Source organism: Polyodon spathula, chromosome 5 (genome assembly GCF_017654505.1).
Source record: "Polyodon spathula isolate WHYD16114869_AA chromosome 5, ASM1765450v1, whole genome shotgun sequence".
Lineage (NCBI taxonomy): Eukaryota > Metazoa > Chordata > Actinopteri > Acipenseriformes > Polyodontidae > Polyodon > Polyodon spathula.
Genome location: NC_054538.1, coordinates 37,929,161 through 37,951,203, shown reverse-complemented (window position 1 = coordinate 37,951,203; position 22,043 = coordinate 37,929,161). Strand labels below are relative to the sequence as shown.

Sequence of the window (22,043 nt, the reverse complement as noted above, 5' to 3'; positions counted from 1 at the left end):
TTCATTAGGAGAGAATTAAGCACTGTCCTTTCGTCATCGCAGTATACAGTAGGAAGTTTTATCCAAGACTTCACAGAAGCATGCATGTAAGTGCGACATGCAGACTGGTGTTAGGACAGCCTCAATACCCTCAGATTATGATACACTCAAAAAAAGTCCTCAGAGAGTTTCATTATAAATGGACAAGTGATTCTATATATATAGTATATGCAACATTTTTAAGTGTGACATCCCCCAGCAGGGGAAAGGAACACACCTAGAATGTGTGACTAGTTGTTGGACTTTACAACAAAAGACTACAAAATATATTTTTCAATGAAATACAGTAATTGTTTTGGATTCATATGTTGTCTGTTTTTAACAATACATATCTGAATTCCAGGGGAGCTAGAAGCAGAAAGTGAAGAGGATGATGATGACGACGATGACTGTAAGAAATCCTCCATGGAAGAAGTAGGTGGTTGTAAAAGTTAAATGTTTTTATTGTAAGCAAGCCACAGCATCCATATGTTATTCTTTATTTTTGTTTCAATAAAATGTATTATTATTTTGCACTTGAGGAATAAATTAGTGCTCCTACTGTTCTTTCTTCTTATTCCAACGTATTTGCCTGCTGTCTGGTGGAAGTTTGTGGAACTACATGTTTGAGCAGAAAAACAAGGTTGAAAGAGTGTTAAACAAGGTTGAAAGAGTGCTAACCATTAAAATGAATGATACTTTGCATATTAGCTTTAATAATATTAGTACTGGTCTCCCTTTTCATTCGCGAGGAGAATCCTTTGATTTGACACGTTTTTAAAGTGTTCAGAATTGCAGATATTTCAGATGCTACATGATAGATAACATGCCTGGTCTGACTGCAGCTAGACCATTGTGATTTTTAACTGCAACACATGAAGTGTTGGTCCAAGGAAACATCAGCAACTAACCTAGTGCTTTCTTTGAAATAGCTGCATTTTCCAAATTAAAATTTAAAGCGCAAGCAATCTTCAACAGAAGAAAAAGGGGGGGGGGGGGGGGGCAGTGACATTTTTTCTATTGAAATAAAAGGTAAGAACATTTATTTAAAAGCCTTGGTTAGCACTACTTTGGTGGTTAGCTTATTTCTTCTGCAGCAAAAACTAATGGTTGATGTTTTTGCTTTATGTTTTAGGGGACAGCTGGGAGTGAAGCCTTTGCCACTGAAGAAATGTCAAATCTTGTCAACTACATTCAGCCAGTAAAGTTTGAGTGCTTTGAGACAGCCAAAAGTAAGCTTGTTTACACAAATATACCTATGACTTTTTTATGCGCTAAACTCATGGGTATAAAAATAGTGGACAACTGTGATGGAAATAGGGGAAATTCATTTAATTCATGCGAATGAACAAAAAAAAAAATGTTCGATAGGGGTTGATAAAAATGTGTCCTGTACGATAAATGATGTGCACAAATGCAATGGAAATACTTTTCAAACACATTTTTTGGAGCTGGCGCATACATTTTCATTTAAGTCATACGTGGTCAACACAGCACATCTCTACCCAGATGGGGGCACTTAATTAAAACTTAATTACACATATCATAGGTCAATCAAATCTACAGGTTTGGCCAAAAGTTTTGAATCGCCTAGAATTTTAGGATTGAGACATAATTAAAAAAAAAAGAAGCTACATGAATATAATTTAGATCTTTTATTTAACCCCATTTAATCAAAGAAACTACAAAATTGTATCGCAAAAGTTTACTGTAGGCCATAATAGTTGTACAGTATCTCATGTTAATTGTCATTTTATCGTATATGGACAACTACAAAGTGGTATATAATTCAATATGTTAAAGTAACATTATTTAGCAGGTTTCATTTGACTTTGTGACGCAAATGCTGCTAAACTTTTTCCACAGCTGTAATTGCCACCCATAATTATCAAAAAGAATGATTCTTGAATCACCAATGTTTTTTTGTAATATCAAAAAAACTTGCTTGGGGAGCACTGGACAGAGCAGTTATGGTACTTCAACTTAAACTTAAATAACACATCATATGCAGGGGTCAGGACAGTCATGTTATATAACCAAAATGCTCAGCGAGGTTGGTTATTCACTACAGTTTATATGCTAGTCTAGCAAGCGAATAGAAAATAATGGATGGAAATGCATCAAACTTTTATTTAAATTTTGTTAGGATCAAGAACATTAATGTGATAACCATTTTTTAAACTTGTGACATCATAACATACAGCTGTTTGTTCGCTAGAATCCAATTTGATGGAAACCTGTTTTCGTACGATAAGATTTTTATGTGCAGTTTTACTAGAAATGTGTTTGTTTTGTTGATGGAAACATAGCGCTGACTTAATTGTATACAACATTTTTTAATCGCTATTTTTCCAAATCAATATAGAACATCCTGTATTAGCTTGTATTTTACTCACAGAATATCATAACTAATATCTTAATATCAGTGCACGCTCACATACTGGTAAAACATCTGTGTAGCCAACACAAATATTTTGTAGTTTTGCAAATTTGAAACAGACTGGTAAAACAGAAGACAATGCATAGAACATGTATTATCCAAAGGGGTGATTTTAAACAACGTACAATATTAGCCTGCAGTACAGGGCATCTGAGTCAAAACTATTTTAACAACACTGACCCAGAGTGTAATTATTACCTATGTATTGTGCTGTTATTTAAAATGACCCAGAGTGTAATTATTACCTATGTATTGTACTGTTATTTAAAATGAATTACATGCCTAATAAAACATTGTTATTTTGTTTTGTAGAAGTTAACAGAAGTTTTGAAATGTCATCATTTGTGGAAACAAAAGGTTTGGAACAACTTACAAAATCACCTGTGGAATTTGTGGAGTATCCTTTTTCTAATATTCAGTTGAATTAAACAGTATTCATTTAAATTTTAAATGAAAATGCATATCTATGTTTTTCTGTCAAAATTGTGCATTTTTTCCAAAGATCGCATGGTGGATGCTAATGCTTGTTAGCTCTTTTATAGTGTACTACGATATCTGTTATAGTTTATCTGCAGTTGTCTGGAATTCAGATAACTAAATCTCAATCTGAAGGGAAATTAAGAAACGCAAAACGTCCGCTTACAAAAATGTCTTTAACCTACAAAAAAATATGTGATGCTTATTACTTTTTTTATTTTAAATGGACACATTATAATTAAAAATTACTATTAATAACACTATTGTAGTCTTTGGCAGTAAATAATTTGTTTTGTGCCTTTCCTTAGCACATATTCTACAGGTATAACAAATTACAGCTGAGCCGCATCTATCCCAAAGGAACCAGAGTTGATTCCTCAAACTACATGCCTCAAGTTTTCTGGAATGCTGGTTGTCAGTTGGTAGCTCTTAACTTCCAGACATTAGGTAAGTTATCCACAAGAAAGAAAGGGGGTTATTTTCAAAAGAGGCCCGCTGGAGGATAGTGATAGACGCTAAAGCTGCAGAAAACATGGCGAGAATCTAGCGGCTAGTTTTGTTCATTTGTTATTCTGGCTCTTTTTTTGGCGGAATATATAATACTCTAAGAATCTGTGCCTATTTTCCAAAGATCAAAGTGGTAGATCATTTAAACTTCCACCAGTTTGCTTTCTGTCTGCTTCAGAATGGTCAATACATATATCCGCCAGTATAAGAGTGACAGGCTGCACTTCAGATCCAAGGCGTAACTACCGTGCCCCCTTAACTTTTTCAGGCACCTTATGTCTCCCTCAAAATTCAGGATGTGTGTGCTACAGCCAGTTAAGTGCAGTCTCAGGTTCTTTTTAGTCTGACTTTGCTCTCCGTGGCTTTCTTCTGCTCCTCTCTGTCTCTCTGTTCTTCTTACTCCAGCAGCAGCTTCTACTTATCCCCCTGTCCAGGTCACGCCCCCTGTGCACCAGACACCATTCCCAAGCTTGTGCGTTTTCCCCCATCGAAATGCCTCTAGTGCTAGAGGTCTCTAGACCGGGGCCAAAATCATCCTCTACTTCGCCTGGGGCTATAAATATGGCCTCCCTTGCTTGCAAGGGCTTTAATAAATTTCCATGATATATTTCACGTTCATTCCGCCGATCGGGCTGTCTAATTTCATAATTCACCTTTCCTATAGCCCGAATCACTTCATATGGCCCCTACCATTGGCACATAATTTTGATTCTGAAACCAGGGAGTCCTTGAAATCCTCTGTCTCTACCAGAGTGTCAGGGTTGTGGCATCATATCCACACGGGTATTGGCACCAACTACATGGCAAAACTGCTCAACCACAATAGCCTCTCCCATCTGTAGGCTTGTTTTCTGGGTAGTTTTAAACCAGTGCACCATGAGATCACCTAGTTTTTGTGCAACAACCCTGGGGCATGTATCCGAGGGCCTCCCGGAGCCGTGCATGGTGAGTTTTCCCCTGTGATCTTCAGGTTGTGCAGAATGGCTTGCTTTACCAGGCCATACTGAGCGGTTTCGGTGTCCGTTATGGCCTTGTAGGCTGCCTGAGCCTCCCCAATAGGCAAGGTCCCAGCTGGCTTAACCAGAACTCCTTGGGCCATGACGCGTTGGTAACCAGACGCTCAAAAGCGACCAGGTAAGCCTCTGGGTCATCCTCAGCCGTCATTTTTGCAACAGTTTTTTTTTGTTTTGTTTTTTTTTAATTCATTTACTCCTTATCTTCTCCTAATTGGAATTTCTATATCGTGTACTTCAAAGACTTCAAACTTTATGATTTAGTTTTCAATATTTAAAATAAAATATCAGCATTGCTTTGCCTTTGCTATGGAGTATCTTGTGTATACTACTGACTGATTGACATTGACGTTTTCTGATAATATGGATTTGACAATTAAGTAGATTTGCTTTGATGCATATTTGCTTTTTAGTTTTTAAGACGTGTAATCGCAGTGTATGAGTGTATTACTAAAAACAAAGACAAGGCATAATTAGCTGTGACACAAGACAAATTGTCTTTCCTAAATACTCTGATGACACTGGAAGATCTTTGGGGTTTAAGCGAATAATTGCACTAATCTGATTTTCATAATAAAAAATCAACAACTTTTGGAACAAAGTTTTAATATTACAAGAATACTGTTCTGTATAAGGCTTTATTAAACCCTCAGAATCCCAGTTGGCTAATGTAGGGACACATGACCAAAAATAGCATCCCAGTTTTATGTTATACTGCTAGCACATGATGAAAATGGTAACCTATGCCTGTACATCTTTCCATAGTACCTATTTTACAATGAGAGACACAGACACAACATATTAACTAAGAGTCACGGTGACTTTTCAAAAATGGGTAAAATATTGGGAAAATTATGTAGTGTTTAAATTATTTCTGTAGCACACAAAAAAGAATCAATCTTCGAACTAGATTTACAGCATAAAGCAGTGCTGTTGGTTAAAAGTAGTCTAGAATGGAGATTCTTAGACTCTTGGAAATTGAGAAAAAGGCAAATTGCAAAAAAGAAAGAGAAATTGTACTGCAATGAATGTAAATTTAAAAATATAATGTTGTCTTATAAGGCCTGTCTCTAACCGTAACAGCCAAAGACTACTTTAAATACAATAGTCAAATTAGTATTAGTAAAAAAAGCATATTTATATGTACAGCAGTCTACTTTCTGCGCATATCACAAGGCCTGCCTGTCACCAAAACAGCGAAAGTAAATTATTTAATATGTATGTTGTTTGACAAGAGTTTCTATATTTTCCTGGTTAAGCTACTGGACAACCTGTGAATCGCCAGATTAGAGAGCCCTTTTGTTTTGTTTTTTTTAAATGATATACAGTGACATCACACTGCAGTGATATTCTGTAGAATCACAATATGTTACCAATTGCAATCACATGCAATAGCATCACATCAAATTACATATTTACAATAATATTCAATATTGTTATATTGAATATTTGTAAAGATATATTCAGTACCCTAACTTATATTTTATTTAAATTGGAGAGCCTTTATGTTTCTATCTACAGTGTGTAGTCTAATCCTTCTTAAATACATTTGTGCTGCAGAATTACAGCGGTTGTTTTTTTTTTTTTTTTTTTTTTTTTGTATGCAGTACAATGCAACACTGTGCAGCATGTAAAATGAATACTGCAGTACTTTTTTAGGGGAGCCTGCGGCAACCATTGGCTATCCTGTGAAAGATTGATTATTAACAAAGCTCTTTGGAAATACTGACATCTACTGGTGTTAAATAAATATACCATTCACATACAGAAATACTGTGTATTTTAAAATACCAATAATACACTATTAAGTTATTTTTGAACTAATTACATCTCTCAGGGTGCCACCCTGAGCCAGTTTTCTTTTGTGGGTGTGTGTGTGTGTGTGGGTGGTTATCTTGGGATTCTGTAGACTTTGAGATCAGCCAGTTCTCCTTGTTTTACAAGAGCTGTCTCGAACAATCTTTTACAAATTTGCCTCCCATTTGTGGTAAATCTTCTATGCTGTTGGCAGTCTCTGCTGGCCTGATTCTTGATGTAACTTATTGGTGAACTTTGCATTCGTTCTAAAGTTGGGTAGAATATTGTGGCAAAACAGCCATGGTATCAAAACAGTAAAAATAAAAAAAAAAAATAAAAAAAAAAACTAAAAAAAAAAAAACTTGAGTACTTGAGGTATTTAGTTATTAAGAGAAACTCAATTGTCATAATCGCTATAATTACAATGTTTCTTTACTTAGAGAAACTGTGCATTTTGACAGTGCTGTAGTCTTTTATGCTTACATTTTGAACTATTAGAAAATATCGGGAACTGTGTTTACTGTCTTTAAAGTTTAGTCATTCACACATGTTTTTTTCTGAGAACAACGAACCATTCATTCATAAGACCCTTGTATTAAATTCATGTAGTTTTTGTAACTTTAATCTCATTTTCCTTATATCTTTGTGAATGTTCCCTCTATGACTCCAGTACCTTATACTGTGGTTTGCTAATTTGAAAAAAAGAAAAACATACAGTATTTTACTTTTTAATAATCTGGCATTTTTTATCATTAACATTCTCAATTCTATCCAAATGATCTATCTATCTATCTATCTATTGTAAATATAGATATACAGTATACATAGTTATACTGTATAATTAATTTGCTCACACAGGCATGAATTATGTATAAAGACATGTATTTCTTAGTTTAGTTGCTCTGCCTCACAGCTTTCAGAGCTGCACTATTCAAACAATAACAGCACAGGGTGTGCAGTAGTTATAAAGTTTGGAAGACTCTTATGAGTAGATGTAAGTATAGGCAAAGTGCAAGTAATTGTGGATGCAAAATTCTAATTGCATTGCGGCCAGGCAATTATTTTGCACTGCCCCCTATGTAAGCTTAACAGCAATGCAAATTACTCAACGTGCACAAATAGTGATCTGCAATTATGATAATGACGGTTTCAATGAGCGCTTTGGTCTATTTAGGAGTACAGAAAGCGGTAGGCGCTGCTTGCATATTGTATATTTGTGGAGCACAAAAATACAAACCAAAAAATAAAAAATAAATGACAGAGGAAGGGCAGCAAAGTCCTCTTGGCACACAGGGGGAAAAAAAAAAAATTCTGAGAACTAAGAGTCCTTATGGCTGAGATCACTCAGCATGAAACAGAATTGTTTGGAAAAGCCTCAGCTAACAAGTTATGCTAGTATCCATAAGAAATATGTATTGGCCTGCCCTTTTCAGCATGCAATTTGCCTAGCACTCTGGAAAATGTGGACTGGGATATCCCTCCAGACAGAGGCTAAGTAGTGGAGAGAACATAACACTTTCACATGTGCAGGGATAGCAGTCCCTCGATTGAAGCTGGGGGCTAGCTCATCCCTCAGTTCAGCAATAATTAGGTCTAGGATGGCCTGCAGAGCGAGACAATAAAGCTTTAGCACAGCATCCACCGGCATCCCCAAAAAAGTGACCCTGGCATTGACTCTGCTGTTTCGTCTTGTCCATTATAAGGGTTTTGCACCCTGAAATCACTGCTCGTATCCTTACATCTATCCCTTAATATCATCAAGACTATGCTTTTGAGAGTTGAAGTACTTTGGTTGATTCAGCTTGTTGGTAATTATGGCAGACCTTCTGAAACAAGTATGCAGGCCATTTGATGGTTTTACCCACATACTGTTTCTTGTAGTCAGGATGTTTGTACTGTATAACATATATAACATTGGTAGATCTACAGGAGATATTCTCTTTTATACTGTAGGCTCTACTTGTTGTAGTACTATTGAAAATAACAGTTTCTTCAAGATTATCACAGGTAGTGCATCTGTTTGAGTTTTACTTAATTGCCCACTAATTGCATGTTTGTAATCTGGCGATGTAGGGTAAATATCAACCACAAATGGAATTGTGTTTCCCTTAATGACATTATTTTTCACCTTGGTGAGCAGAGATGCTGTTGATATTAACATTGCTCAATTAACTTGATTTTTTATTTTTTTTTTATTTTTTTTTTTTTACTGTGAATGGTAATCAGAACCATCTATAAATGGAATATGGGAGTCTCCAATGGCATCATTGAAGACTGTTATTAACAAGATGTCTTCCCCTTTGTCTGAATCATAAAGATATCATCAATGTATCGCCACCAAACCAACGGTTTATGTCTTGTTTTAACAACAATGTGGTTTTCTAGTTTTCCCAGGAATAAGTTTGAATAGGATGGAATGTGGGTACCCATTGCTATCCATTATATCTGAAGATGGTTTTTCTCACAAAAAGTTAAATTGTTACAAGTGAGAAGTGAGAAGTTAGTGTTGTAAGAACTTCTGTAGTTGGTTCCTTGATCACTCTTTAGTTAAGAGCTTCTTTTAGTGCTAGTAAGCCATCTTCATGAGGATGTTTGTATATAAGGAAGGGGCATCAAAGGTACCAAGTAAAATATCTTTAAGTTGATGTTGCATGTTACTGTCAGTTCTTCTATTTTACACTGGAAATCATTTGTGTCTTTCATATATGATGGTAACTCCCTGACTTTGAAGATGCAGATCTATATACAAAGATATTCTTTCAATAATATTATTATTGCTATTTCCTTTTCTTTCCTCCTCAATTATAACCTGTATTTGTAAACACATATCAAAGTAAAATAATTCTCTGAAGCCCACTTAATTGGTACTACATTTGTTACAGTACATTTGTTTCACAACAAATATTGGAAATGTCACCTTGAACTAAACAATTTGATAACAGATACCACAAGTGTGTATCAAAATGTGTTCTTTTTTTATAGACCTATCTATGCAGTTAAATTTGGGGATGTATGAATACAATGGGAAGTGTGGATATCGACTGAAACCAGAGTTTATGAGACGCCCAGATAAGCACTTTGACCCCTTCACAGAGTCAACTGTGGATGGAATAGTAGCAAATACTCTTTCAGTTAAGGTAGGTACAAAAAACTCAGTAGTTACCATTTTCAGATTTGCTAAAGGCTGTACAAAATGTACACTTGATTTATTAAAAGTACAATATACGCCATTCTGGAAAAAGTGTTAGACCACCTCCAATATGGATCTAGTACACCATCAGGTTTTGCTGAATTACAAAATAGGAATACAAGGTCTAGCCACAGCCCGGTTTGATGGCATGTTATAAAGGTGATGGCGCCTGTCTTTGAACGAGATATGAAAGTAAAGTGCCATATTAGTGGAAAGATGAATTGGGTTCACCAGTGAGCTAACCAGATATCCTAAAACAACCATGTGGTATCATAGTGGAAGGGCAAGTGGAAAACCTACATTGCTGCTAGCATGGCGGATGTCAGGAAACCACTTCCATAAAGAGGCAAGTACTGGACCAAATTGTTGAGCCACAAAGGAGCACACTGAAAGATGGAGACAAAGTCTGTTCAAGACATTCCACAAACTTGGAGAGGGACTATCCCAACCCCTTTCCAGTGTCTCCCCTGATAAAAACAACTACACAAAATACAAAATGAGTAAGGTAGGGTAGTGGTCCAATATATTTTTTTCCAGGATTCTGTATGTCCAGCAGTTTCCAATTTTGTTAAAGTTTTTATGAAAGTCAATATGTAAAATTCTGTTTCTTTCCTCACTTTTCCCTTAATGTATTGTAATACTGACTCATTTTCTATATTCAGATCATTTCTGGACAGTTTTTATCAGATAAAAAAGTTGGCACTTACGTTGAAATAGATATGTATGGATTACCTGTCGATACGAGACGGAAAGCTTTTAAAACAAAGACTTCCCAAGGAAATGCAATTAACCCAGTCTGGGAAGAAGAACCCATAGTTTTTAAGAAGGTAAGTGATGTTTGTATATGTTACTTTATATAAAAAAAGTTTTCTCTGGAACAAAATGTGAGAAACTACGGTACTAGTCATACTAACTCTTGCTAGTACACCTCTGCATGTGGGTTTGCTCTATTCCAAGGATGAATAGGTAATAAAAGGTTCCTAATACCAAGTTAGGGAAAGTTTACCCATAACCAATACCTGTGCACATTCAGTAAAGTTCATTTTACAGTTTTGTACATCACGGTACTGTAATCATATACTATCTTAGAGATTAATTGTGGGCTGAGCAAGAATGGTACTTCTACTTAGATGCATCAGAGCTCAGTATCACTGAACAGTGGGAACAAAGTCCATATGAAAGGAAACCCAGAACGAACATAATAAAATAATTCCAATTTTACATAATATTTAAATCAGTTGGCTAATAAAATGTGTAAGAAAACTAGGAAATAGTTTGACTGTTTAAATTCAAATATATTTTGTAAATGGCTTCATGCTGCAAACCTGTTTTTATAGCTTTAATCACACAGGGCCCTATCCAGGATTTGTATTTTACCTACTTGTTATCCTCAGTGCAACACAGTTTTTTTTTGTTTAGTTGCCAATCAAAACGCTTTCCTGTAGCCATTTTGCATTAGCGCTGTACAATTGGATGCCGTTGCTGAAGAGCTTGATGATGGCGGATAAACAGATAGGTGGATACATGACGGATTACTTTATTTACAATTTTCCAATGCAATTGCAGTTGGCTACCACTAGGCTGCCAGCTATGGCAATTTCTAGGGTGGAGTTATATGAGACAAACACATGGCTATACTAATAATGCTATAACACATTGGCGGGAAAACGCAAACAAAAATAAATACAAAAATGCAAAACCAAACAGTGGGAAAACATAAGTTAGCCACATAGGCAGCTGAGCGCTACTTCCACTATAAGGGAGGTCACTCGAGGAACCTTCTCCCTGGCACACCCAATATATACTTTTGTCAGAAAAAAAAATCCCTAAAATGCCCTGTTCTTAATTACTCATTTCGCCGCTCAACAAGGACAGGTACACCGGTCAGTCAGTGTTCCACAGCCCGACAATCGTTGGCTGTCATTTTCTGTAAACAAACACAGCCTATGGCAAATCATTTTAAAATGTAATCCTCAATTTCTGATATCAGCAATTCTATTACTGATACCAGTAATGTTTTGTTGATATCAAAAATAGAATATTTGATATCAGCAATGCTCAATGTTATTTTTGATATCAAAAGGAATTCCTATTTCTGCATTTAGTAATATATAATATCCCAACAGTGTTAAATACCTTCATTTTGTTTGTTTCTTTTTGTTGTAAAATAAAACTTGGTGGAAAGAGAACCCTGGCCAATTGTAACCTTATGTGGCAAACTGTGCGTCAAAACCAAATCAGCAAACTTGATCAAATTAGTCAAACACCAAATAATTATGTACAGGAAATAAAACATTGCCTGGGCATGTAACAGAGGGTTAAGTTTCACATAACTTGTTAAACAACAGAATAGGTGGTCGATATTAGAAAGAACCACTGATCACTGTGTCCATCTCAATTTTTAGCTTTCTGCACAGAAAATGTAAAGCCATTTTCATGACCAAGTGTCCACTAGTAGGATTAAACTTTACATACGTATGTCAACCCCTTGATATTTCAAACTGTAATATTTGCATCTAAATCTAACTATTTCTATATAACTAGGTTGTTTTGCCTTCCTTGGCATCCCTGAGGATAGCAGTGTTTGAAGAAGGTGGTAAATTTATAGGCCATCGGATAATACCAGTTTCAGCTATTCGACCAGGTAAGTAAAATACTGTATACTTCTCAACAGAAGACCTTTTTTGTCTGTGTTACAAAAAATCCTCTCATACTAATGCCTTCTTTTTTAGGTTACCACTACATCAGCCTTAGAAATGAAAAGAATCAGACTCTGATGCTGCCAACTGTTTTTGTGTATATACAAGTTAAAGATTATGTTCCAGACACCTTTGCAGGTAATATGCCATTATTCAGAGTATTTAAAGCATGTTCTATATTTGTTACTTTTTAGCTAGCCTGTCAGTCTTAAATAAAGTAACGCTGTGTATAGGGCGAGGGAATTGACATCTGGTTTACTTAACAAAGTCTTTAACATACTACCCTTTGTCTTGGTGACAAGATGAACATAATAAAAACATATTTAAATTGTCTCTATCCACTTACCACAAAGTGTAGTTCCATAATATTGATTGGCTTATTAAGGATGTATCCCCCAGCTACTAATGTTACTGTTATGTATCCTTTCAGCAGCATGAGAGGAAAAATGGTACAAAGCTTTTCAAGAAAGTATAGAATATATTAGACAGAGTGCAGTGTTATAATACAGTGGTTCTCCTAACTTTTTGGACTGCGCCCCCCTTCCTCTTGCCTACGGTTCTTGATGCCCCCTCCACATACATGTACTGGTAAAAAAAAAGAAAAAGAAATTCCAAATGCCACTGGCTTCTCTGTATAACACTGCTCTTGCTTTTCTTTCTTTTGCATGAATCAGCCACCAATCCATCATAATAAGAGCAAACTTAACACTGCAAATAATAGTTTACCGATTATGTCCAACGCTTACTAATGTGCACACCATGCAGTAAGCTGGTAAACAATGTACATGTCGGACTTCGTCCAATAATATGCAAGCTTAATTAAAAGGCACCAGTGAGATGCACAGCGCCATCTACAAATGTTCACATCCCAGGAGGTGTCAGAAATAAGACCTGTTTTAAGTCAATATACAGGATCATTGTTGTGTTGGAACGTCCAGTTGCGCTTTAAATCAAGTTTTGTAGCAGAGGGTTTCAGATGATTGACCAATTTCTTTTGGTATGCTATGGAATACATTTTACCATGCATTGGAACTAAATTTCCTGTGCCATTAGAGGAAAAACAGCCCCATATAAAGATATTACCACCTCCATGCTTGACAGTAGGTATGTTGTTCTTTTCTTTGTACGCCTCACCAGACTATCTCCAAATGTAATCAATATCAACGTGACCAAATAGCTTGATTTTTGTTTCATCACGTCACAAAACCTTTGGCAGAACTCATAACCATCATTCAAATGCTGTTTTGCAAATTTTAAGCGATTGTCCTTGTGATGGTTTCCTAAGAGTGGATTTTTCCTTGGCCTGCGACCATTTAAACCTTCACCAATACTCGACATATGGTTGAAATGGAAACCACAGTCCCACTTGCAGCCACTTGAATATCTTTGGCAGTCAATCTCAGATTGTTATTAACCTTCCTTACATTTCTTCTACTTGCTCTTGGTGAAAGAACCTTATTTCTTCCAGACCGAGGGATCATTGTGACAGTACCATGAGTCTTGTACTTCTTGATAATAGAAGCAATAGTTGAAATTGGGATACTCAAATGCTTGGAAATCTTCTTGTAGGCTTTTCCAGCTTATGACAAGAAATCATTTTCTGCCTAAGATCTTATTGGTAATGACAGCAATCATCCCTGCTTAACCCCTTTATACTCTCTAAGAATGTTCACCTACATTCTAGCATATTCTAGACTTTTCTAGAATTAGGTTCTGCATTATCATATTGCAATTTATATATATACAGTGCTGTGAAAAAGTATTTGCCCCCTGTCTGATTGTCTGTATTTTTGTATATTTTTGACACTGAATGTTATCAGATCTTTAACCAAAATCTACTATTAGATAAAAGGACCCTGAGTGAACAAATAACACAAAGTGAATACATTTTGACACTTATTTATTTATTTATTTATTAATGAAAGTTATGTAACACCCAATGCCCCCATGTGAAAAAGTAATCACCTCCTTAGACCCAATTCCAAACCTTTACATTTCTTGTTCTTCAACCATTCTGATGTAGACTTGCCTGTGTGTTTCGGATCATTGTCTTGCTGCATGACCCAGCTGCGCTTCAGCTTCAGCTCACGGATGGATGGCCTGACATTCTCCTGTAGAATTCTCTGATTCAGAGCAGAGTTCATGGTTCCTTCAATGATGGCAAGTTATCCAAGTCCTGAGGCAGCAAAGCATCCCCAAATCATGACACTACCACCACCGTGCTTGACTGTTGGTGTGAGGTTCTTACTGTGGAATGCAGTGTTTAGTTTTCGCCAGATATAACAGGGCCCATGTTGGCCAAAAAGTTCCACTTTTGACTCATCTGTCCATAGAACATTGTTCCAGAACTCTTGAGGATCATCCAGGTGCTTTTTGGCAAACTCGAGACAAACATTCATGTTCTTCTTAGTGAGCAGTGGTTTCCGCCTTGCTACTCTACCATGAATCCCATTTTTGCCCAGTGTCTTTCTGATGGTGGAGTCATGAACACTGACCTTAGCTGAGACGAGATAGGCCTGCAGATCCCTGGATGTTGTTCTAGGGTTCTTTGTGACTCCCTGGACGATTTTACGCCTTGCTCTTGGAGAGATTTTGGCAGGACGTCCAATCCTGTGAAGATTTACTACTGTCCCAAACTTTCTCCATTTGGACAATATGGCTCTGACTTTGTTTTGGTGGAGCCCCAGAGCCTTAGAAATGGCTTTGTAACCCTTTCTAGACTGATAGGCATCAACAACTGTTTTTCCGGAGGTTTTCAGGAATTTCTTTTGATCGTGGCATGATGTGCCTCTAGAACCTGTGTGCTCACAACTTCACTCTGATGGTAAGGGCCAAAGTTAGTCAGATTTATATTGGGCAGGGCTGGCCCAAATCAAACAACTGACCTGATAAAAAAAAAAAAGACACTATCCCTTTAATTGGGTTGAGCTAACTAGGGGGGCAATAACTTTGTCACACCTGAAGATTGCATGTTTGATTACCTTGCACACCAAACAAATGAAAGAAGCACCAAACTTTGATGTCATTTCTTCTGTCGGATTCCCTCTATATACTACTACAATCCACCAAAAGATATGATCAAATTTAACATGAAAATTGTGCAAAAATGTAGAAAATCAAATACTTTTTCATGGCACTATATATATATATATATATATATATATATATATATATATATATATATATATATATATATATATATATATATTACTGAATATATATATGTTATATATTACTGAATATGTCATGTTTTTTAGACTCCAGAAGGTAAAAAATACTGTTACAAGTATATAGTGAAAAACAAGTAATGTATTGCAGAGGCAATTACATTAGTGCTGCAATTTACAGGTTCAGTGCTGTTAAACTGCAATCATACTACATACAGTTGTTTGTAAACAAATTCAATTTAAAATTGGTTGTGTTTTCTATTTCTAGATGTGATTGAGGCATTGTCTAACCCCATCAGATATGTAAATCTAATGGAACAAAGAGCCAGACAGCTGGCTGCATTGACACTGGAGGATGAAGAAGAAGTAAAGAAAGAGGTGAGTTGTTGTGGAAGGGCTGAGGCCCTGAGCATGTAACAGTGAATATATTGTGTGTTGGTGTGTGCTTTTGTGTAAATAAAGTTTGCTAAGATTTAAATGAAAGCTTGGCAGGGATGGGGTGGCCATTGCCAAATTGGTTAATTGATTGCCAATTTGGCGATGGCCACCTGCATATAACAGGAGCCAGTTTATTTCTTTGTTTAATGCAAGTGTGTGAAAAGCATTTAAACTGCAATCTGTGTCTCTTGTCTCTGCTGCTAGCCAGCTTTGACCATCCAGCTACCCAACAACTGATGTTCTTAATGGTACATTTTAAACAACCAGTAATTGATCAGAAGTTGGTCTTTCTGCTAGGGTGTTTACCTGAATAATGATATAGTGCCTGTGTTATAATCTCAGTAAGTGCTTTTGTAATATCTGGAAGGCAGCTGCTGTAGTTACCATATTGAGTGAGATGGGAGTGGGCACAGAATACTGATTTTTCCAACAGGATTTTTCAATTGACAATGGGACTTCCTAGCAGAGGCAATAGCATTATATTGTTTCTCTCAAATGAATGACAAGTGTAACGTAACTAATTATTGCATGAAAAAAGTTTCATTGTCCTACTGTGATGTTATATACCATATTCCTTCGAATTCAAGACGTACCTTTTTAAACAATTGTTTTGCTTCTCACAAATAGCCTGCATCTTAAATTCGAGTATGGTATAGTGAAGCGGGCAATTAAAATCGCCAACAAAAGATGTGACTATACAAATACACAAACAGCAATGTGACTGACTGCCATGAAAAGATGAACAGAGACATCACTGTCTGAATACACATGCAGCAACATGACTTACTGTCGAAAAAAGATGAACCAAAACATTACTGCCCGATCTCGAATCATCCATAGCATTCACAGAAGCATCATTAGCTTCCTGAAGAATTCAAAGAGAAGCTTTTACAATTTCAGTTTTTGTAACAGACAGTAACAGCTTGGACAGATTGGAAATGCTGATCAGACCTCTGTATTTTTCGACATGCCAAGCCTATACCACTGTTCAGAAATTGGGAGAAAAACAGGTGCGAGTAACGACTGGAAATAAGAAGCAGCACATAACTGTAATACTCTATGTGACAGCAGATGGCCGCAAACTGCCTCCATGTGCGTAAGGTTGCATCTTTGTAAATGCAAATTTATTGTATGTTTTTTTTTTTTTTCTCAAATTGAGAGTGGGAAATTTGGGATGCATCTTAAATTCGACTATACTTAAATTTAAAGGAATACATTGAAATTCTCCATACATTTACAATTCAAAATATATCTACAGCACACATATGAATCAATTTTGTCCTGCTCCAAATTTAAAATGTGATTAATCCACAATCTATTGTATAGGCTGCACAACACCACTTGCCACCATAGGGTCACTTAAAATGTGAGAAATAAACGTAATGCAGTGATGTGACTAGTATTTACTACAGTAATAAAAGAAACACACTTCAGATCTAACAAACATATTTGTTCATTTCCATATGTGATCTGGATGGCTGCAGGGGTAATATCAGACCAGGGAAGAGAAGCCAAAACAAGGAATGGGGGGGCAAAACTGAGACTCTACGGCACTCGGTGCTTTTATTAAATAATAAAACAAAAGATTTAAACAAAACACTCCAGCAAAGAGGCACATTGGCCAAACAAACAAACAACAAACAGTAACAAGTAGTATGCTGGTTGCATGATCTTTTACCTCCTGTCTCCGCTCTCATTCTCCACTTAAGAACACTCTCTCAACATGCACCAGAGAATATAGCATATTATACACATAGGGGCAGGGCACCCCATCACGTGTGATGGGGAGCCCTGCCCCTGTGTATATATTCGGCACTATGTTTATGATTTATTGTATTATTTATGTATTATATAGGATGATGAAAAGCCATTATTATTTTGCATTTTATTATGTGTGGCAGGACGAGTAAGATGCCGACTGCTATGTTATTGTTTTGTATTGTTTTGGTTTTAGAATTACCTCATGGGAATGTGTGACTGATCAGCTGCTGAGTATTTAATTAGCTGACAGTCATACTTCTTTATTTAACCTGTGCAAAATATGACCGAGGATATGACCAGGGTAATAAGAGAATTTTTAGCCAGTTAGTCCCTCAGTCACCACTATAAAGATCTGAAGCTTTGGCTGCACGTTGAGAGAGTGGAAAATGAGAGAGAAGACAGGAGGTAAAAGATCATTTAAAAAGATAAGAATTTCTACATATGCTAGTTTTGCATACTACTTGTTACTGTTTGTTGTTTGTTTGTTTGTTTGTTTGGCCAACGTGCCTTTTTTGATTGAAAGTGCCTTTTGTTTTGTAAACCTGTTTATTTTCTATTATTTAATAAAAGCACTGAGCGCCGTAGCATCTCAGATTTGCCCCGCCATTACTTGTTTTGGTTTCACTTCCCTGGTCTGATGTCACCCCTGCAGCCACCCAGATCACACTTGGCAAAGGAACAATGATGTTTGTAAGATCTGAGACACACACAGTATGTATTGTGACGATATCAATATCATGGCTTCAGTTCAGTTTAAAGGCACAGTATAAGTTTAATACTTATTCTGTTGGTGCAATGTTTAAAACAAAGTCTTGTTAACACGGTCGTCCTCTCTTTGGAAGTTAGTTGTGCAGCAGTGCAGTATCTCCATGAAGTCTGTAGGCAAAAGCTTTCATCATTCCGGAGGGAGTCTATCTTCTCCGGGATAGCTTTGCAGATTACATCATTGCGTCTTCGTTGAAGAACTTCAGAGTTTGATGACTTGAGAGCGATGAGATGTTTTGAAGAAAGCTCGAATCCAGCGAGCGAATCCAGAGCATCCAGAGAGAGCCCAGAGAGAAAGAAAATCCTTGTTTTGAATTTAAATAACACAATTTATAGGCGTTCCCTTGTACTGTAAACAAGTTCTTGTCGGTCCTTCCATTGGTTCACAGTATTTGATAGACAGTTGCGTGTCACACAAAAAGGGTGTGTTAGAAATGGAATGTATCCGCCTATTTCGTTATCAAAAGATTATACATTTATCATTTAAACCTCCTATTCAATATAACTTTAGCTACATTCATTGGAGAAGCATATCAATTTCAGTTTCATTCACTATATAAAATTACGATTACAAGCATGTAAAACACATCGTAGTATAATCAAAGGATAATATTCAAAAATAGTTATTATATTATAGTTTATAATATTCATGTAAAACACAATAAACCCTTCAGATTTATTGGGAAACTTACTTAAAATAACTATTAAACTTATGTCTACAAGTTATGTTATTAAAAATGATTCTTAAAGCATTTAAACTAACTTTTAACACAATAATGGTACAACTGCACTGTAGCTTGGCTTGGCAAGTTGTATGACACCTTAGGAGGCTAGACAATCAGATAGCATTTTGGAAGGTGAACTTCAAAGAATTAACACAGTTTGTGGCCTGTGCCTTGGTCTAATCAGCAAGCTTTGAAGTAGATCTGGTTAAGAATGTTCTGGATTTGGTGTTAACAGCCCAACAGCATGTCACAGACAAGAGTCTGATTTAAATATCTGGGAAATGCTTATATTAAAATGAATTAAACCATTAATTTCCTTGACAATATTGGGTTGGCAGGGAGGGGTTAAACTCCTCCCTGCCTGAACACACGTGGGAATGTGGCTGGGGCCATAATGGAATAATTCACTGTTGATGCTCCAGCCACAGGTGTATAAAAGGGGAAAATCAGTGGTGCTAAGATTGGTGAAAGTTGGTGTGTAGGTGAGTGGAACCATTGGAGATGTAATGTGTTAGACACTGCACCTTTTTGTTTGTTTGTTAGTGTGTTTTTTTTTTATTCTTGTGTTAGTAAAAGTGCAATAGAGCTTAAACTGCAGCTTCTCGTTTCTAAGTCTCTGTCCCTGACAGTAACATCCTTGCCAGTGATGATACCCTGTTACACGTGCTGTGGTTAGCGGGATAGAGCCCCTGCAGTCTCAGAGACAGAAATGCAGGTTTAAAATAGAAATGTAAAGAAAGCATGGAAATGGCCACCTCTCCTTCCCAGTGCTGTGGGATGGAGGACTGGACACCTACCTCACAGTTCTCGAGGTATCGGGTTGGTGCCTTACCTGCAGGGAGTCTGGACACTTTGTGACCTGCTGCCTCCTCCAAAAGGAAGAGAAAAAGCTGCCAGCCCGTGTACCAAAGAAAGGGAGGGGTAGCTGTTCCAGCAGCCAAGAAGGGGAAGACATCTCCAGCTGCACATACGGCGTTACTGCCAGTGTTGCCACTACCTGAGTGCCCTGCACCACTGCCAGCATTGCCGCCGCCCCGTATAGAAGACCCAGAACCACTTCAGGCCGAAGGAGGAGGCGAGGGTAACCACCTCTACCACAGTACCTCTATGTCCCGACCTGATGTCAATGGGTCAGAGCCCTTGACCCAGGCTCACAGACACCCAGCAGTTATTTCCAGACCTTTGGTCACTGGGCCTAGCTCCAGAGTCGCTGCATTACCAGGCACAGTTGGTCGCCTGGTCAGCTGCTTTGCTCCCTCTGGTGGCGCAGACGTTGCTCCATGGTTGCTGGGGTTCGCACCTCTGCTGGCTGCTGCACCTGCCCGGTTGCCAATCTTTGCTCCTGACGCCCTGTCCACATCGCCTGGGTCGCCTGTTGCCAGTTCTCTGTCTCCAGGGAGAGGCACCGGGGTGGAGATGTGTGCTGTGCTGTGTTGTAATGTAGGGCGTATGTACGGTAGTGTTTTGTTTAAACTATTTATGTTGGCCTCTGTGCCTATTTGTTTGTTTGTTAGTGTGTATTTGTTTATTCTCGTGTTAATAAAAGTGTGCAATAGTGCTTGAACTGCAGTTTCTCGTTTCTAAGTCTCTCTCCCTGACAGTAACAGCCTTGCCAGTGATGCTACCCTGTCACACTATCAAAGAATGAAGCAGAGAAGCAGCCAGAAGAACAAATCAATGACCACTCAAACAGGTGCCATGGCAACTGGTCTTTGTGCATTTAGGCCTACTTAGGCTTTGAGTTTTCAGCAGTAAACAATGCTGCTGCTGAGCCTTGGCAGAGCTGGTGTTAGCAATACTTTAATTTACAGGATGATCAGAAGCATCGTGCACAGGCTGCAAACACAAGTAATAGAGAAGAAGGCAGCTGGGAGAACATGCTGAAAAATGTGTAGAAGAGTTGGATAACACAGATATGTTTATACTATATGCAGTAGCAGGGAGGTACAGTGTAATGCTTATTCTTGTAATAATAGTAACAGTAAATGCCTGAGCAAGCAAAACCTATAGTGTCAGAGAGGCTTGTTTTAAAGGTTGTTGCATATATCTTTCTTGTGGAGTGTTTTGAGGACCTGTGTGGTCTAGAAAAGTGTTAAACAGAGGTATCTTGTGAAATCTTATGTACATTTAGTTCAAAAGTTGAAAGTCTACCAGTGTGTTCATTGAATACATAATATACTCACAGTATCTTTACTTATGTTATAATGTCCTGTTTTATTTTTCTAATGTCCAGTTTCATTTTTATTAAACAATAGATATAGGTCTTGTATTCAGTCTCAAATATGAATAAACATACTTCCTGTTTATTAAGGAGTATATGTGATTTTACTTTAGCAACCACCTGTTGGAGATTTATTTTTACTTGAATACTATATTTCAAATTTACAGGAGAAAATGGTATTTGCCTATTTATTTCCAAAAAAATTGCTGCTGTTTTCCAAACAATGTGGGTTTTCAAGGAGGTTTAAATTAATTTGCTGCTGCTGCTGTTTATTCTTATTTTAGATCGAACCTGGAGATATGCCTTCGGAGTCCAATAGTGATCCCAAGCCAGCACCAGCAGAAAACGGTGTACATCACACACCCTGTATAGCACCTAACCCGCCTTCTCAGATCGTCCACCCCCCGCCACCCACCGGTATGAATTTAATTACTGTAAACACTATTGCCAACATTGGATTCCATTCAAACTGTCAAGAGGCCAGTGACAAGAGTGAAAGATAAGTGGCATACATGTATCTAAAAAGACTCAACAATTGGTGGACAGCCACAACAAGAACAGTGGATTGTTATAATTTTTACCAATTAAAAGATCAACTGGCAGTGATTAATGAGCTAACACGAGTCTGTGTGTGGTGGAAGTTACACTATTTTAGTATTTACAGATATAGAGATCAGATACTGTATATCTGATGAGTTGAATACACACACACACACAGAAAAAAACGACAAAAGCAATAAGTGCCCCTTTACTTAAAATGTACAACAACAACAAGGTCCTCTTATGACTTAATGGATATTTTTGTATTTTATTCAGAAAGGGGAA

General features: G+C 37.2%; 1 protein-coding gene across 3 annotated transcripts in view; it reads left to right on the top strand.

The window, feature by feature from the left end:
- Positions 1-22,043, top strand: part of LOC121315930 (1-phosphatidylinositol 4,5-bisphosphate phosphodiesterase beta-1-like) — a 295,784-nt gene that overhangs the window by 213,849 nt on the left and 59,892 nt on the right. For all 3 annotated transcript variants that reach the window (XM_041250543.1, XM_041250544.1, XM_041250545.1), the window contains exons 16-25: positions 383-453; positions 1,154-1,250; positions 2,771-2,855; positions 3,258-3,382; positions 9,235-9,389; positions 10,105-10,269; positions 11,987-12,086; positions 12,175-12,279; positions 15,577-15,686; positions 21,503-21,635. In XM_041250543.1, the coding sequence (XP_041106477.1) occupies positions 383-453; positions 1,154-1,250; positions 2,771-2,855; positions 3,258-3,382; positions 9,235-9,389; positions 10,105-10,269; positions 11,987-12,086; positions 12,175-12,279; positions 15,577-15,686; positions 21,503-21,635 (1,146 nt within the window). The remainder of the gene's footprint in view (positions 1-382; positions 454-1,153; positions 1,251-2,770; positions 2,856-3,257; positions 3,383-9,234; positions 9,390-10,104; positions 10,270-11,986; positions 12,087-12,174; positions 12,280-15,576; positions 15,687-21,502; positions 21,636-22,043) is intronic.